Below are 19077 nucleotides of genomic sequence, written 5' to 3' on the forward strand. Positions count from 1 at the left end.
CTAGAAAATTCCACGGGGCTTGGAGAAACTCAGGCCCGACCAGAAACAGCTATTTGCAGACATGCCTACAGTTGGCTCCTTGGTATTACTCAATAATCAGTTTAGATGTCACCTCCCCAGAGGGGACTACCCTAGCCCTTCACCGAGACCTTGAGGCCCTAGAGATGAAGCTGCTGATAGTCTCAGCCCACACAGTGCCCCAGTTCTCTTTCCTTAGCTACAGAAGCTCACTAAGGATGAAGAGGGGGCAGAGCCACCGTCTGAAAAGGTGGTGATGCTGGTTCTTTTGATCGGTTGGTTAGTCTTTTCATTTTTTCCCCCTGGTTTTATCTTCTGCTCTGATGAAATGGTTGTGATTTCCACCCTGTCCCAGAACAAACAGAGCTGTGACTTATGTTTCCCAGTGTTTGCTGTTAATTTCATGCACCATCAGGTTGTGTGTCCTTTTGTGTTTGCATTAAACCTTGTTTCCCCCTCTGGGATGCTGGAACATTGTGAATAGCGTATTGCCATGTGTTGGCATGCTGGGGGTTGCAGGGAGGCTAGGGCTAACTTGGGGGGAACTTGTCCCTTGGTGACACCAACCCACATGGAGCCTGCTCCCCAGACTCCCCCACCTCACACTGGGGCAGCCATGGCTCACCAATTGCAGCTAAGCCCAGAAACAGCCTCCCGGCTCTTCTCAAGAGCAGTCTCGGCGGCCATCACCAACTGAACTTAATTGGTGCTATTTGGCAGTCCTGCCTGATTTATTACGATAATTGGAAAAGAAGAAATAAATCTGTTCCCAAACTGGATTCAGTTACACTGTTGCTCAGATCATGTTCCCAGTACACAGAGGGCTATTTTAGCACCAAAAGTTTATAAGGTGAGAGGACCCCTTGTTCTTTTTAAGGAGGAAGAGACTCTCTCTGAAAACATCTTTTTAAAAATAAATTTTAATGTTTTTAAAGCATGGAGAAGTACAGAGAAGAAAACATTTAATGGCTCATGTTCTCATTGCCCAGATCGTTCCCATCAATATTAGATAATTTAACATTAGAATAGTAGTACATGAATAAAGTTTGAAATTTTAATCATTAAAGTATCAAATAACAAGTGATAACTTCTGTTCCTGCCCTTCTGAATGGTAACAACTACTATTTATTAATAGTTTTTTAACGGGTCCTCCCAGAAAAAGTATATATCTATGTATATATATATTTTATGAAAAAAGGGGTGCCTTGTGGCTCAGTCAGTTAAGCATCCGACTCTTGGTTTCAGCTTAGGTCATGATCTTGATGGGTTGTGAGTCAGAGCCCCATGTTGGTCTCCCACACTAAGCATGGGGTCTGCTTGAGACTCTCTCTGCTTTTCCTTCTGCCCCTCCACTCCCCCCAATAAATAATCTTTTAAAAACATAAATAAAATAAAATTCACCAAAAAAAAAAAATTGCCAAGAAAAGAAAGTGAGGTCATACTCTACATCATGTTCCGCACCTTGCTTTCTTTTCTTCTTACCACATAATACATCTTGCCATTCTTCCTTGATCCATCTCGTTCCTTTTATCAGCACATGGGTTTTCAATATCGGGAGGTGCCATAATTTATTTAATCAGTACCCTATTCACGGAAAAGCAATTTTTAAAGACTTCAAGGGGCCCCTTGGCAGTTAACATACTATTTACCAGCAAGAGAGTAGAGACCCCCACTTCATTCATTCACTCAAAAACCTATAGCTCCAAAGATTCTTCAGCTTGGTCTACAACATCTGGCAGATAGAACTACAAAGCAAAGCATCAGCAGAGCTGGGGCTGGATGTGTGGTATAACAAAAGACCTTTGCAATGCATCAGAATGAAGATCACTTGCAATGATGTAAACACTGACAGTCAGGGCGCCTGGGTGGCTCAGTCATTAAGTGTCCGCCTTTGGCTCAGGTCATGATCCCTGGGATCAAGCCCCACATCGGGCTCCCTGCTCCGTGGGAAGCCTATTTCTCCCTCTCCTGCTTTCCCTGCTTATATTCTCTCTCTCACTGTCTCTCTCTCTCTGTCAAATAAATAAATAAAATCTTTAGAAACAAAACAAAATAAAACAAAAAAACACTGACAGTTCCCAGAGACTCAGGCATGTGATGGGGCCAGGGGATGTTGTCCTAGGTGACATCAGTGCAGCAACACTTCACGCAGACTTCAGAAGAACAATGTCTCAGAAGGCCTACAGCACAGAAGATGGCTTATTTTATTCCGAATGGGTATATTCTCTAGAGCTGCTGAGTCCACACAGACAGCTATGCTTTCCTATCACTGAGGTGCCTAGATAGTAGGACCATCTTTTATTTATGAGTGGTGTGTGTGTGTGTGTATTTTTTTAATTCTCCACGGAAAGAGACCTTTGTTTTGTCCAATTCTAATTCTACCAGGGAACTGGGGTGATCATTTCAGGTAAAAATGAAACCAAACTCATTTGACCACTTGTTAACAGTATGTCCTAAGCATGACACTTAACTATTCTAAGCCTATAAAATGGCACAAATAATGCCTACCCCATAGGGTTGTTGGAATGATTAGCTGGACAATTTATGTCCACAGGAAACATAAGGCATGCTCCCACTTGTGTATTTAAACACATATCTAATACATTAATCTGCAAGGAGAGGTGTCGGAGAAGATGTTCGCCAAAATGGTAATCCTAGTTTTCTCTAAGGTGGGATTTCTGGAGGTTTTTTCCTTTGTTTTTTCTATACTGCTTGGTTTGTTTATTTGGGGGATTTAAAAATTTTTGCAATGATCAGGAAAGACCTTTACAAAAAACATAAAGCCATTTTCAAAGTGAGACAATGTATATAAAGATAATCATACACAGTAAGTGTTCAATCAGTGGTAGATGTTATTACTGTGAAAACTTAAGAAAAGATGGGTTATTCGATCCCCGAAAATCACCATTTAACTATATTTTAGACCCACAAAGCCCAATCCTTAAGAATATGATCTTTGAATAGTATTAGAAGTCTTGGCCTCAGCAATCAGACAACAAAAAGAAATAAAAGGCATCCAAATCAGCAAAGAAGTCATACTCTCCCTTTTTGCAGATGATATGACACTTTATATGGGAAACCCAAAAGACTCCACCCCCAAACTGCTAGAACTCATATAGGAATTTGGTAGTGTCAGGATATAAAATCAGTGCACAGAAATCTGTTGCATTTCTATACACCAACAACAAGACAGAAGAAAGAGAAATTAAGGAGTCGATCCCATTTACAATTGTACCCCAAACCATAAGACACTTAGGAATAAATCTAACCAAAGAGACAAAGAATCTGTACTCAGAAAACTATAGAATACTCATGAAAGAAATTGAGGAAGACATAAAGAAAAAGAAAACATTCCATGCTCATGGATTGGAAGAACAAATATTGTGAAAATGTCTGTGCCACCTACAGCAATCTACGCATTTAATGTAATCCCTATCAAAATACCATCAACTTTTTTCAAAGAAATGAAACAAATAATCCTAAAATTTATATGGAACCAGAAAAAAACCTAAATAGCCAGAAGAATGTTGAAAAAGAAAACCAAAACTGGTGGCATCACAATTCCGGACTTCAAGCTCTATTACAAAGCTGTCAACATCAAGACACATGGTACTGGCACAAAAACAGACACATAGATCAATGGAACAGAATAGAGAGCCCAGAAATGGACCCTCAACTCTATGGTCAACTAATCTTCAACAAAGCAGGGAAGAATGTCCAATGGAAAAAAGACAGTCTCTTCAACAAATGGTGTGGGGAAAATTGGACATCCACATTCAGAAGAATGAAACTGGACCATTTCCTTATACCACACACAAAAATTGACTCAAAATAGATGAAAGACCTCAATGTGAGACAGGAGTCCATCAAAATCCTTGAGGAGAACACAGGCAGCAACCTCTTCGACCTCAGGTGCAGCAACTTCTTCCTAGACACATCACTAAAGGCAAGGGAAGCAAGGGCAAAAATGAACTATTGGGATTTCATCAAGATAAAAAGCTTTTGCACAGCAAAGGAAACAGTCAACAAAACCAAAAGACAACCAACAGAATGGGAGAAAATATTTGCAAATGACATATCAGATAAAGAACTAGTATCCAAAATCTATAAAGAACTTATCACACTCAACAACCAAAGAACAAATATTCCAATCAAGAAATGGGCAGAAGACATGAACAGACATTTCTGCAAAGAGGACATCCAGATGGCCAACAGACACATGAAAAAGTGCTCCACATCACTTGGCATTGAGGAAATACAAATCAAAACCACAATGAGATACCACCTCACACCAGTCAGAATGGCTAAAATTAACAAGTCAGGAAATGACAGATGTTGGCGAGGATGCAGAGAAAGGGGAACCCTCCTACACTGTTGGTGGGAATGCAGGGTGGTGCAGCCACTCTGGAAAACACTATGGAGGTTCCTCAAAAAGTTGAAAATAGAGCTACTGTATGACCCAGCAATCACACTACTGGGTCTTTACCCTAAAGATACAAATGTAGTGATCCAAAGGGGCCCGTGCACCAAATGTTTATAGCATCAATGTCCATAATAGCCAAACTATAGAAAGAGCCTAGATGTCCATCAACAGACGAATGGATAAAGAAGATGTGGTGTATATATACAATAGAATACTACGCAGCCATCAAAACCCCCAAAATCTTGCCATTTGCAACAATGTGGATAGAACTAGAGGGTATTATGCTAAGCGAAATAAGTCAATAAGAGAAAGGCAATTATCATATGATCTCACTGATAGGAGGAATTTGAGAAACAAGACAGAGGATCATAAGGGAAGGGAGGGAAAAATGAAACAAGAGGAAATCAGAGAGGCAGACAAACCATAAGAGATTCTAAATCTCAGGAAAAAAACTGAGAGTTGCTGGGGGGGGGGGCGGGGGGGGGATGGGGTAGCTGGGTGATGGACACTGGGGAGGGTATATGCTATGGTGAGTGCCATGAATTGTGTAAAACTGATGAATCACAGACTTGTACCCCTGAAAGAATACATTATATGTTAATAAATTTTTTTAAAAGATATGATAAAAAAAAAAGAATATGATCTTTGTATCAGACAGTTCTGGGCTTAAATTCCAGTTCTGTATCTTTTTTCCCTTGTCAATCTTTTTTAGATGCCACATTTTTAGCAAAACACTTTATCACTTATTGCTTTGATTCCCCCATCTGTAAAATGAAATGCTTTTTCCCTCATCCAATCACCCAAATCCTACACAACATTCAGAGCCTTCAGTGTTCCTGGCTGCCCCAAAACACATGGAATTTCTGGAATACTTGAAGACTTGGTCATTTTGGGGGGGTCCTGGATTTAATCATGGAACCTGGTCACAGCCAACATAGCTAATTCCTTACACAATATCTATTCTTTCCTCTCTCTTTACCAACAGAACTTAAATTTTATGCAGGGCAGCAATGTGCCCAATTAAAAATACTCACCTCCCAGACTTCATTGCAGTTAGGGGTGGTCATGTAGTCCAGTGCGACCAGTGAAATATAAGCAGTATCCTTGTGTACTACAAGAGCCTTCCAAGAAAATTGTTAGATCCCTGATCACAACGGATACGTTCAGCTTTCATATATTCTTTGCCTTTACCTCTTTCCCCTGTTCCTGTTTAAAGCAAGACAATGACACTTAGAAAGGCAGTAGTTATTTTTGCAATTATAAGAACCACCCACCAAGAGTGACAGAGCAAGCAAGCAGAAGTCAGGTCTTTGATGAATTCACAGAGATAATAAACAGATCCTGGGACACATACCCTAGAATCCCTGTTATGTGAGAAAAAGAAATCTTTACTAGGTTAACCCACTGTTGTCTGGATTCTGTCACATGCAACCAAAGGCAGTCCCAAGTGAATACACTACTTTATATGGTTGCTGTGAGGATTCAAATAAGATGATTGTTAAGAACTTAGCCTAGTGCCTGGAACATAGGAATAACTTAACGAATTATTTGTTGATGAGTTCTAATTTTCTTCCTAGTAAGAGGGAATCAGGAGTTGAAAATAGAGTCTACGGCATGAACTGTAACAGAGTTGGGAACGTTATTTATTCATCATTTGTAAAGTTCTTAGACTCATGCCCAGCAGACAAGAAGCACTTTATAAATATTTGATAAATAAATAAAATCCTAACAAATGTTTACTAAATGCACACAATGTGTCAGGCATGCTGGGATTACAGCAGCAAGCAAGACAGTATTCCTGCCCTTCAAGCACTTGCATTTGAGAAAGAGCAGGAGGAAATGAACAAGAAGCAAATAAATGAATACACAGGGAATTTCATGAAAATAAAAGAGGACAACGTGATAGAGACACAGAACTCCCTGGGTGGGCTCTCCAGGGAAGGCATCTTGGAGGAAGTGGTGACACCGAAGGTGAGACCTGATCCAAAAGAAGCAGCCAGCTCTGTTAAGGAAGAACACTGCAGGCAAAGGCAAAGGGAGGCTTGCCAAAGGTCCTAAGAAGGTAGGTATGAGTTTGTTGTTACGAAGGAATAGCGTTCCTAAAATCACCAAAGGGTTGCATTTGCAAGCACAGAGAGGAATGCATACAGAGGGTAAATCCACATTTTATACTGCCTGAAACGTATATAGTTTGGGGGACCCAAATTAATTAATTAAAGTACAACTATAATGTGGGGTTTTGAAAGGGAGGTTTGCAAGTGAGTGAATGGTTCTAAGGCTTAAGCTTCACGAACTTCAGAAGAAATCTATTTCAGGTTGGACCTGGGCTGATAGAGAAAAGTAGATTTAACATATAAATTCCTCAGACTCTTTTGGTAGTCATAGACCCATCTGAGGTAGATGGAATGAAAAAGCTGGCATTTATGAGAAGGATCCGGAATATATCACAGGACCCGGGGATGAGAACGTAGCTGGGCCAAAATACATATTGCAACCAGAGTCTCAAACACAAGCAGGACTCCCCACGTTTTATCTCTCTCTGATCTACACACGTGCTTCATTCTTATCTTTCTCTTTGAAGGTCAGCTCCATGTGCTTTTCTGACACATGGAGCAGGAAACCGTGGCTGCCCAGTTACACGCTGCAGCTCCCAGCTCTGGCTCCCAGGCCAGCTTCCCAGGGAAGCGGTGTGACCCACAGATTTGAGTTGGGTGTCCATCTTTGTGTCAAAAAACCCCAGCATGATGGCAATGAGGAGACCACTCAACCATGAAGACAGGGACAAAGGCAGTCGCCTGAAAAGAGGAATTGTCGTGAGCGGTGGAGCAATTTGGAGATGTGTCTGCCTCACCTGTGAGCCTCTGATTACACAGCGGCGGCGTCCAACAAACACAATACACACCCATGTGAGCCACATATGTCATTTAACATTTTCCAGCAGGTGCTTTACAGGAATACAAAGAAACAGATGAAATTAATTTCAGTAATCTATTTTCTTGAACTCAACATAGCCAAAAAAGCATTACTTTAACATATGCAATATACAAATATCTTGCATTCTTTTCTACATGCGATGTCTTGGAAATCCAACTTTGAAGATCTATATTTACAGCACATCTCAGTGTGGGCCAGCCACATTTCAAGCGCTCCAGAGACGCAGGCGGCTAGCGGCTTCCATGCTGGGCAGGCAGGCCAAGATTTCTTGGCTGAGACCTGGTTGAGGCTGCTACCCGTGTACATCCCAGCAGGCCCAAGTCCGTAATGATCAAACAACATTCTCTTGCCTGACGCAGTTGTCATTACTGTGCTTCGGCTCTCGGGCTCTGATAAATGTGCAGGATTACTCATCACTGGCTTTCAGAGCACACAGAGCTCAAGCACATTTGCTGGCGAATTGCAATTAGAGTTCTTTCTTTGATGGGTCTAGAGTTTAATGTCTTTGCACTTCCCTTATTCCAGAAATGAGATTAAAGCCACACACATACACACACACACACACACACACACACACATGGCCCACAGAAATCTACAGCTCCATCAGCAAATTGTTCAGCCTTGGTAGGAAGGTCATTAAAATGGTTTTATAGAGAGTCCATAAAGCATCGGGAAAACAGATAAATGTCAAACTCCTGGATGCTCAGCTGCCCTTCAGCTCAGTCTCCCAAAGGTAATAAATGCATCTCTCCAAAGAATATCTGCTTTCTCTTCAGTTCACTGCATCCAGGTAAATAAGCAGTTCAAGGCGTATTTCTTTTTCATTACATGTATTTTTTTCCCTTCAAGTTCTAGCCAACACAGATGTATACGGGTTAGATCTGCTCCATCTCTCTTGGAGAAGCTGGTTTCTCTCCTGGCTATTGATTTTTCAGATGACTTCGGTTGGAAAGATAAGATGTGACTGGTTTAGAAGTCTCTTATTTTTTTGTCGGACGGCAATTTGTGACGGCTGCCTCCTATATGGATAGCTACTATAGATCGGGCATTTCTTATCTGCCAGGCAATGTGCTAAATGCTAACAGACATTACGTTATTCAACTGTGGCAACAAAGCCATGGGTTAGCACTATTATTAACACCCCCTTCTTGTAGAGGAGGAAACTGAGGTTGGACAAATGTTAAGTGACTTGCCTGAAGTCACATGGCTAATTAGTAATAAATCCAAGATTTGAACCCAGGTTGCCTGACACCAAATCTTCAGCTGTCTGCATATCGGTTTGGGGTAATTTCTGAAACAGAAGGCCATCCAAGTCTCTAGGGACCAGAACTTAGGCCTAAAGGCTTCTTGCGGCAAGGTGTCTGAGAAGAGAGGCTAGTGGAATGAGGTCATCGGCGGGCAAGGTTGCAAGGTGGCAAAATGGAGCTCCTTTTAAATGGGAAAAATAGGGTGCCTGGGTGGCTCAGTGGGTTAAAGCCTCTGTCTTCAGCTCAGGTCATGATCCCAGGATCCTGGCATTGAGCCCCGCATCAGGCTCTCTGCTCAGCAGGGAGCCTGCCTACCCTGGCCCTGCCTGCCTCTCTGCCTACTTGTGCTCGCTCTCTCTCTCTCTGTAAAAAAAATAAATAAAATCTTTTTAAAAAATAAATGAGAAAAATAAAGACAGATATGCAAATGTCTGGGGAGGAAACAGTTGACCAACCCTGACAAAGAAAGGCTGGATTCTCCTCTGCCCCCAGTGTAAACCAGCTCTGACCTTATTTAGCAATCTTGAACCAGACACCTGGATTTCAGTAATGTAAAGATAATGGCTCTTCCAGTACTCCTTGGGGGCCTATTTGGATTAACTAGTTAATGGTTATATACTAGTTTGAGTAGGCAAAGGGCCCAATAAAATCTTTACTCAAGCCTTTTTAGCACAGAACTGAGCCCCTGTTGATGATAAATGTTAAAGGAAGATCAAGCCCTCTTCAGTTTTATTGCTTTAATTGAGCCATTTGGCAGTACGAGGACAGTCAAAAAAATAATAGCATGCCCACATTAACGAGCCTACTTGACTCTGAGAGATGACACCGGTAATGTTCTTAGCTAGGACCTGAATTTAATGTTGGTAAGCTCAAGTGGAGGGCTGACATTGGATAAATGTTTATTGAATTACTAACAGCACAAATTTGAAGTTTACTCAAGCACCTACTATGTGCCCAACAGTGGACTGCAAATATCAGGCTTTTTTTTTTTTTTTAAGATTTTATTTATTTATCTTACAGAGGGAGAGATCACAAGCAGGCAGAGAAGCAGGCAGAGAGAGAGGGGGAAACAGGCTCACTGCTGAGCAGAGAGCCTGATGTGGGGCTGGATCACCGGACCCTGAGACCATGACCTGAGCCGAAGCCAGAGGTTTAACCCATGGAGTCACCCAGACACCCCAAATATCAGGCTTTATAAAGCCACCTTTCTAATGAAAATATTTTGCCTGGAGATTGGGAATGTTACTATATCACACCTATCACACCGAATGTGGATTTCTCCACCAGTAAGTTTCTGCCCAATCAGCAGTAGAGCAAACTATCAAAGCACTCAACAATCCTACTTGACAGCAAATTACCAAAAAATTCCTCATAGCAAAGAGAAATTGAAAATTCAATAGTAGCTCTCTTGGCAGAATGGCTCTGGGAGACAGAAATCTTCATTTGCCAAAGCCAGGAAAAACAAGAGAATCTGCAAGAGCTATTCTGATAACAACTATAAATTTTAAAATATGCAGAATATTTTCATCCTTTAAAGGACCACATCAACTCAGATTTCCACAAGCAAGAGTATGTAAGTTCCCAGTTAGAGGTAGAAGTCAATCTCAATTACATAACATCCTCCTGTCAATTCCTACCTGTTTGGAAAAATGTGAAATGTGCAAGTTTCCAAAGAAATAACCAGGCAATTGTCCAGCTGGTTTCAAAGTGGCTAAACCCTGTTAATCATTTAATACTTTACCTCGTGTGAGATAAACACAAGATAAGTCACTGCCAGGCTATATGGTCTTTTCTCAGATCCTGATTTGTTCATTCATTCTTTTATTCACTCTACTAAAATAAACTGAGGGTCTACTCTACGCCAGGCATTGTTCCAGCCATGAGTGAAGCAAGCTGCCATGAAAAAGCCAAGATTACCTGTCCTCCAAGAATCTAAGTTTTTTTTTTTTATTTACTTCTTTTTTAAGATTTTATTTATTTGTCAGAGAGAGAGAGAGCACAAAGCAGGGGGATCAGCAGGCAAAGGGAGAAACAGGCTCCCTGCTGAGCAAGGATACCCCCCACCATGCAGGACTCAATCCCATGATCCTGGGATCATGACCTGAGCCAAAGGTAGACACTTACCAACTGAGCTACCCAGGGACCCTAGAATCTACATTTTAGCAACTGTTTTCAATTCCCAATAGAACCCATGTATGCTTGAATTTGTAGTTTAACAAAATGAAATAGCCTTTTGGGTTAGTCCTGAGACTTCCTGATGTCGATTCATTCTTTCATCAAATACTAACTCCTGGGCTACTCTGAAACAATACAAGTATCTATCCGGATGGCAGCCATGTTTTCAGCAGAGTTCATTGTCCAAATGGAAACACAAGGCATTTACAACAACAACAACTATAACAGTAACAATAACAACAACAAGACCCCAACACTAGAAGGTGTTAAATGCCATGAGAAAAGCAGATAGAATGTTGTGAGAATTCAGAGAAGAAAATTCATCTTCAAGGAGAAGGTAACTAGGAGGCACCTGATTTAGGATTTAAAAGATGAGGGCAGTTGTTTAAAAGATGTTTAAAAGTAGTTTAAAAGATGGCTCAGTTGGTTAAGTGTCTGACTTCCATTTCAGTTCAGGTCATGATTTCAGGGTTGTGAGAAGGAGCCCGAGTTAGGCTCTGCCCTGGATGTGGAGACTGCTTAAGATTCCCTCTCCCTCTGTCCCTCCCCACCTCCCTCTTTTAAAAAAAAGGCGGGGGAGGGGGAAGGAAGGATGAAAGGAAAGAATTTAAAGGATGAGTATGATTTGCACATGTAAAATGAGAGGAAGGTGGGGCATACAAGGATGAAGGACCCTCTGTAAATGATCAAAAGTAGCATCTTAGTTTCTTAAATACATGTTGGTAAAACAAATCTCTGAAAGCTGCTATGGGCTGAGTGTTTGTATTTCCACAGAATTTCTTTGTTGAAGCTCTAATCCCCAGTGGTACGGGAGGTACCACTGGAGGCCTTTGGGAGGTAATTAGGTCATGAAAGTAGAACCCTCATGATGGGATTCATGCCTTTACAAGTAGAGTCAGGAGAGACAATCTTTCTCTCTGCCAATCTCTCTCTCTCTCTCTCTGCTACGGGAGGATAGAGCAAGCAGGTGTCATCTGTAAACCAGGAAGAGGGCTTGCACCAGAACCCTACCTTGCCTGCACCCTGGTCCTGGACTTGAAGCTTCCAGAACTCTGAGAAATAAACGGCTGATGCTTAAGCCACCTCATCTGTGATATCCTGGCAGGGTTTGCTTTCAAACATTTTTTTTTTTATCTTAATGAAGTTTAGAGCAGCTATTGCCCTCAATTCAACTGGATCCTCAAGGTCAGCCTACAATGAAAAGTCAAAAGAGTGGAAAGTCAGTTTCATTTCACATGCCCATGATAGAAATGGCAGCTTGAAGTGTTGTGTTGCAAATAATTCTGAGGCATCATTAAGGTTCAGCAGGAAAAGGCCTGGGATCGATTAGTTATGTCTGCCACAGGCACAGGCTTCATATGTAGTGGGTGATCATTTGCCATCCCTGTGTGAAGGTCAGACCTCTGAATTGCCCAGGGAAGAAGGCTGTACCATTGCGTGTGGTGTGTGTGTGTGTGTGTGTGTGTGTGTGTGTGTGTGTTTAAGGTTTTCTTTCTTTCTTTCTTTCTTTCTTTCTTTCAGCACGCTCATGGGGGAGAGGGAGGGGCAGAGTGAAAGGGAAAGGGGCTAGCAGCCTCCCTACTGAGCCCCAGCTGGAGGAGGGCTCCGTGGGGGAGAGCTCAATCCCAGGACTGAGATCATGACCTGAACCAAAGTAAGATGCCTAACTGACTGAGCCACCCAGGCTCCCCACCATGCCGGTTTTTCAACTGTTTTAGTAGCAAGACCCTTTGTTTCAATGAAATCTTACTCAAATTCCAATACTTTGAAAAGCAGAGCTGTCCTGTTGAACAGGGGAATGGGATGTCTGAGGTGCCCCCCATCACCCACCCCTTGACCATGGCACCGGGAGCACAGCCTAAAGATCACCACTTTAAGAGACTGTTGCTTTCCATGTTGCAAGAAGAACAGCATTTAATAATTTGTTTGGTTCCTGTTCAGTTCCACAGGAAGGATGATAATCACTCTTTTACAGATGCAAAGTCTGAGGTCCCAAGAGGTCCAATGATAAGCCCGAGCCTGACAACAGAAGGCTGGTGAGGAAGTCAAGACTAGAAGCAGGGCCTCCCCCTTCCACGGGGCATGGCGTCACATGCCTCTAGGGTCTCTAGGCTGCAGCTCCACCAGAACCTGCCAGGAGCTGAACACCAGGGACCTCTCCAGAAGCAAGCTGGGTGGGGTTCGAATAAACAGGAGGTAACACTCTCTATCTGAAATTCTGCCCCGCTCTGCACTCCCCTACATACCTTTTCCACAAGCCCAGTAGTCCCCGACACCTTAGAGGTCTCAGAGGTCTCGGGGCTCAGGGGCTCAGGTTTCCTCCTTGTGCAGGAGAGATGGCAACCTGAACACGACCCCTCCTCCTCTCTCCTCAGCTCTTTCTAAGGGGAGCCGGCATCCCGGCCTGGACTGAGTGGCCAGGGGCTGAGGTCCAGCGACCGCAGTGAGTCTCCACTAAGGACTTTTACAAAGTCCACAGTGCTTTTATCATGTCACCAAACCCACAGCGCTCTGCCCCTCATCACCACCCTGCTTGCAGCCTGGAACACTGCAGCAGCCTCCCCTCCCACCTCTTCCGGGCTCCTCGGGTCTGGCCTCACCTGGTTCCCTCTGACCTTCCAACCTTCTGCACTGCAGGAAGCCATCTTTGCATCATGCAGATCTGATCTGGTCACTCCTCTGCTTAAAGCCCTTCAACAGCTTCCCATTGCCCTTAGTTCCGGGGAAAGAGCATTTCATGGCGAGAAAACGTGTGTCTTGTGGGCACCTTCACTCTCACAAAGGAGGGTAGTTTTTGATACTTAAACTGGACCATGACAGTACTATAGGCTCCCTGGGGTTTGCCGCAAGTTATTTATTTAGGTCCTGCCTCATTCCCCAAAGAAGCTGGAGCAGCTGGGTAGATGATCTGTCTACTGGGTAAGCAACAACAGGATGCTTTCTCAGCTATGCTTTGGAAGAAGCATCAGTCCTGTGGTATGAGCCAGCCATAGTGTAAAATAAAAATAAATCTGTATTTTATTATCCTGAAAACTCTGAAAAGGAACTAAGGGACAGGTGGTGGCAGAGGCGCTCCACCCCAGCATCGAGGTGATTTCTGGATCGCTGAAAGGGCATTCTGAGGTGTATTAGGAGAAACTGAATTATTACATCACACAGTAGTCTGTGTGTCAGTATTACCCCAGCACACCTAGGTCCAAAGTCAAGGGGGCTTCCCCCAATCATGTCCTCATAATTTAGAAAGAAGGCCCCTTCCGATAGCTTTTCCTTTGTGGCTCAATATATTTCTTTCTTTCTTTTTTTTAAATGTATTTTGGGGTACCTGGCTAGCTCAGTTGGTAGAACATGTGACACTTGATCTCAGACTCATGAGTTTCAGCCCCACGCTGGGGGCAGAGATAACTTTTTAAAAAATTAAAACAAATAAAAAACTTTGAAAATATATATTTTAAGTAATTATTTTTTGAGAAAGTAGAACAAAGCCAGAAACATAATAGTCCCTGATTTATTTATGTATTTGTATTTATTTATTTAAAGATTTTATTTACTTATTTTGAGAGAGAGAGAGCTCACAAGTATGGGGGAGGGGCGGGGGGGGGAGAGGCAGAATTCCCACTGAGCAGATAGCCTGATGTGGGACTCCATCCCAGGGTCCTAGGGTCATGACCTGAGCCAAAGGCAGATGCTTAACCAACTGAGCCACCCAGATGCCCCTCCCTGATTTTAAACAATATTATAAAACTATAATAATCAAAGTAGTATGGTATTGGCATTAAAACAGACATACAGGGAGGAAAAAAGGCATCCAGATTAATCAAACAGAATAGAGAGCCCAGAAATAAACCCAAATGTATACTGTCAATTGATTTACAACAAAAGAGCCAAGACTATACAAAGAGGAAAAGACAGTCTCTTCAATAAATCATGTTGGGAAAACTGGACAGCCACATGCAAAAGAATGAAACTGGGTGGCTATCTTATGCCATATTCAAAAACTAAGTCAAAATGAATTAAAGACTTAAATATAAGATCTGAAACCATAAAATTCTTACAAGAAAATACAGTCTGGAAAAAAAAAGAAAGAAAGAAAGAAAGAAAGAAAGAAAGAAAGAAAGAAAGAAAGAAAGAAAGAAAGACAGAAGGAAAGAAAACACAGTCTGTAAGTGCCTTGACATTAGTGTTAGCAGTGTTTTGGATCTGACACCAAGAGCAAAGTCAACAAAAACAAAAATTAACAAGTGGGACAGTATCAAACTGAAAAGCTTCTGTACAGCAAAAGAAATCATCAAGGAAATGGAAAGGCAACTCACTGAATGGGAGAAAATATTTGCAAATCATATATATGACAAAGGACTGATATCCAAAACATATAAGGAATACATGTAACTCAAGAGAAAAAAAAAAAAAAGAAAAAGAAAGAAAAGAAAAAAGAAACAGAAAAGGAATAGGCAGAGGAAAAACAAACAAACAGAAAAAAAGAAATAGGCAGAGGATCTGAATAGACATCTTCCAAAGAAGACATACAGATGGCCAACAGGTCCATGAAAAGGTGTTCAACATCACTCATCAGGGAAATGTAAATCAAAGCCACAATGGGATATCTTTTCATATGTGTTAGAAGGGCTATTATCAAAAAGACAAGAAATAGTGTTGACAAGGATGTGGGAAAAAGGGAACCCTTGTGCAATATTGCTAGAAATGAAAACTGGTGCAGCCACTAAAGAAAACAGTGTGGGAGTTCCTCAAAAAATTATAAATAGAATCACCATAGGATCCAGCAATTCTACTTCTGGGTATTTATCAGAAAAAAATGAAAACACTAACTCGTGTCCATTGCGGTATTATCTGCAAAAACCAAGAAATGGAAACAGCCCGGTGTCTGTGGATGGATGAATGGATAGAGAAAAAGAATGCTTTTGTGTGGAATATTATTCAACTATAAGAAAGTACGAAATCTTGCCATTTGCCACAACATGAATGGACCTTGAGGGCATTACGCTAAGTGAAACAAGCCAGTCAGGGAAAGACAAATACCACTTGTATATGCTCTCATTTATATATGGAATCTAAACAAAACAGAACAACAACAACAAAAAAAACCCAAGTTCACAGATAAAAAAGAATGATCATTGCCAGAGATGGGAGGTGGGAGGTCTGGCAAAATGTGGTGGAGGGGGTCAAGAGGTATAAGCTTCTAGGGGGGGAAAAAAGCACTTACTTTAAATTAGGCAACACATAATATTTCAAAATTCCAAAGATACAAAAATACCTGTAATAAAGGTTCCTTCCCACCCCTGTCTTTCAGCCACCCTGCCCATCACTGTTGAGAAGCCATCACTGTTACTAGTTTCTAAAAGTAATCTATGCATGCATAAGCCTGCATATTCACAGTTTTATTTTCATTCAAGTAGTGGAATTATACTCCCAGTGTCCTTTCCCTTGCCTTTTTCCCCACCCACCTTACTGTTTCACTCAATAATTTATCCTGAGGTCCAGTTTCATTACACGTGACTGCCATGAACTGTGGCTGGGCTGTGTCCCTGGGATTCTTCATGGGCATGGGAGATTTTTGTCCCCGCTAAAACAAAATGGTCTGACTTGGGGCTGCGAAGTTGAGCCCATATTTACTCATATTTACTGACCCTGGAGCTCATCACCTGGAGAAGGGCAGCTGGTACCCGGGACCAACTGGGCAGTACCTGTGGTCAGACAACCAGCAATCCTCTGCACATCACTCAGGGACCTTTGTTTCTTCTTAGAGCTTTTAAGTCATTTTTAATTACATAGGAAATACATGAATATATCTCTGCAGAAAAAAAAAAAAAGGTTGACTAATTCAGTTGAATTAAAAAATCCCCTTCAATTCCCCAAACCAACCCATGTCAACTCTCTAATTAGAAGTGTCTACTGTAGCTTGGTTATTTTAAGCCTTTTGTTTTGTGGGAAAGGTTGTTGTGTTTTCCTACCTGGGATCATATTCTTTGTACTGTACTACTTGCTTTTCTCATTTAACATTTTGTCTTGGCCCTATTTCCACTTCAAGGTACAGAGTGAGTACTTTGTCCTTTGTATCCATCCCATTACGATTCTGTTGTATGGATATACCATAGTTCATGCAAGGATCTTCTTCTTGATGAGCACTTAGGCTGTTCCTAATCTTTCAACAGCCAAATAAACTAGTTTCTTTTCCCTTGTCACAGTAGATAGCAAGGCAGCTCCCTTCCCAGGATTTCTGTAGATTCCAAGGTTGCTTACATTTTCCTGGTCACGTCCTGTCCCTGTCCTGTTCTTGAATCCACTAGGGGCTTCTCTATTCTCACCTCTCTCCCCATGCTCATCATTGCAACTCTTCCTTTCTATATTCTCTCAAAACCAATGATTTCACTGAGATTTGTGGGTGAAGAAAAGGGGTTATAGCACTCTCCCCTTCCCCCATACTTAGGTGCCCAGCAAGTCCATTTGGGATGACCTATAAATTCTACCATCCCAGTACTGATGAGGGAACAGAAGGCAAGCTGAGGACAAAGCAGAAGCTGACACCCCGCAACGACCCCCCCCCCCGCCCTCCATGGGATATATGTGACATTCCTCAGGCATTCCTGGCTGCCCTAAAGGAAAAACAAATAGTTAAGTTGTAGAGATCACAATCCTGCAAGACCTGAGTCTCCCTCAATTTACAAATGTCCTAGTGATTTACAAGGAAGAGGCTTTCTTATCTATAGCCTAACTTCCAAAGACCCATAACTCAGTTCCTGAAGCCCTAATATCATCCTCCCCTCCATAAAATTGAGGGAGGCCGAGGCACAGGAAAATGTAAATAAAGTTAAATTTCTTCTAAACCTAAAGCTCATTGATAAGGACATGTAATAGCAGGAGTATGACGTTCCTCCAGGAAGCTCTCAACTCTCTTTACTGTTAATACCTTACTGAAAGAAAAAACAACCTTAACTAGACAAATAGCAAAGCCTCCGGTATCCTGTGTGTCTTCTTCTTCAAACCCTCCCTTTTCCTTACCTCCTCCAACACCATAGTGTATAATCAGCCACCCCTCACAACCTCAGGGCAGCAGCTCTTTCTGCCCACGGGTCCTGTCCCCATGCTTTAATAAACCACCATTTTGCACCAAAGATGTCTCAAGAATTCTTTCTTGGTCATAGGCTTTGGACTTCACCCCACTGAACCTCACTTATATTCTAAAACTTCATCAGTATCCGGGCCAGGCCACCAGGAGCTCCCACCGGGGCCCCTGCGGCAGTCTCCTGGTTGGCCCCCTGCTTCCACTCCTGCCTTCCTACAGCCCATCATCCAGCATGCCAGCAGAGGCCTTGGAAAACAAACAAGATCACTTCCCTCTCCTGCTTAAAACCCATCAGTGCTTCCTGTTGCTTTCAGAGTGAAACCCAGGCTCCATGGGAAAGCTGACAAGACTGTCCAATCCCCTCCTGCTGCTTCTCCAGCTCCATCTTCTGTGGCCTCACAACTCCCCTCCCCTCCTTCTCCTCCTTGAACCACGAGGCCACATGCCCCGGGCCTCTCACTGGCTCTTCCCTGGGGCACTCCTCACACCCACAGCAGCTGCAGGGGCTTCTTCTTGGCTTTCCCCTTGCTGTGCAGAAAGGCCTTCCGGAAGACCCCACCCCTCCAATTTCTCTGGCGCATACCACACCCTGTTTATGTTAACTGTCTATGCCCCACAAAACTGTAAGATCCACATGGGCAGGCACTTTGTCTCCTTTGCTGCTCTGCACCTGATCCCTTGCACAGGAGGTGCACAGAACCCAAAGGCTGAACAAATGAACAGACCATATCTACCAAAAAAAAAAAAAAAAAAAAAAAAAAAAGAGAGGAAACCTCCAGAGGAATGTGAGATCAGAAGACACACTCCGAGTAAGGGTCCCAAGGGAGCTCTCTCTGCATACAGGAGCCTGGTTCCTCACTGAGACCCGCTAGAGCCAGGAGGGAGGTCCCAGAGTCCCAGGGCCTCCCAGAGCCTCCTGAGATGGGAAAGGGAAAGTCTCAGCAATGCCTTGACTGCCACAGCACAAGGGCAAAGCTGTTGCCTCGGATGCTGATTTCCAGGCTGCTGCTGCCCTTCTTCCACCCACCAGAGAGCCCGCTGAGTTGCCATAGCAACAGAGGACAGCGCCAGGGTCCAAATAAGGGTGTCTGCATCTCCCAGCACTTCCGTGAGGGCAAAGAAAAGGGGGGGCTCAGTCCAGAATTGTGCCTCTGGTTTGTCCCCATCTAAGCAGAGGGCCCTCATCAGCCCCTCTAGCCCTA

The 19077-nt window shown here is 42.8% G+C and overlaps 1 protein-coding gene across 1 annotated transcript in view; it reads right to left on the bottom strand.

The window, feature by feature from the left end:
* NDFIP1 (Nedd4 family interacting protein 1) overlaps positions 1 to 5570 on the bottom strand; it is a 74018-nt gene extending 68448 nt beyond the window's left edge. The window contains exon 1 of the mRNA XM_032844262.1: positions 5476 to 5570. Coding sequence (XP_032700153.1) covers positions 5476 to 5508 — 33 coding nt within the window. The 5' untranslated portion in view covers positions 5509 to 5570. The remainder of the gene's footprint in view (positions 1 to 5475) is intronic.
* Positions 5571 to 19077: the final 13507 nt, after the last annotated feature.

This window comes from Lontra canadensis, unplaced genomic scaffold (assembly GCF_010015895.1).
Source record: "Lontra canadensis isolate GAN:19392208 unplaced genomic scaffold, GSC_riverotter_1.0 scaffold149, whole genome shotgun sequence".
In the NCBI taxonomy this organism is placed as follows: Eukaryota; Metazoa; Chordata; class Mammalia; order Carnivora; family Mustelidae; genus Lontra; species Lontra canadensis.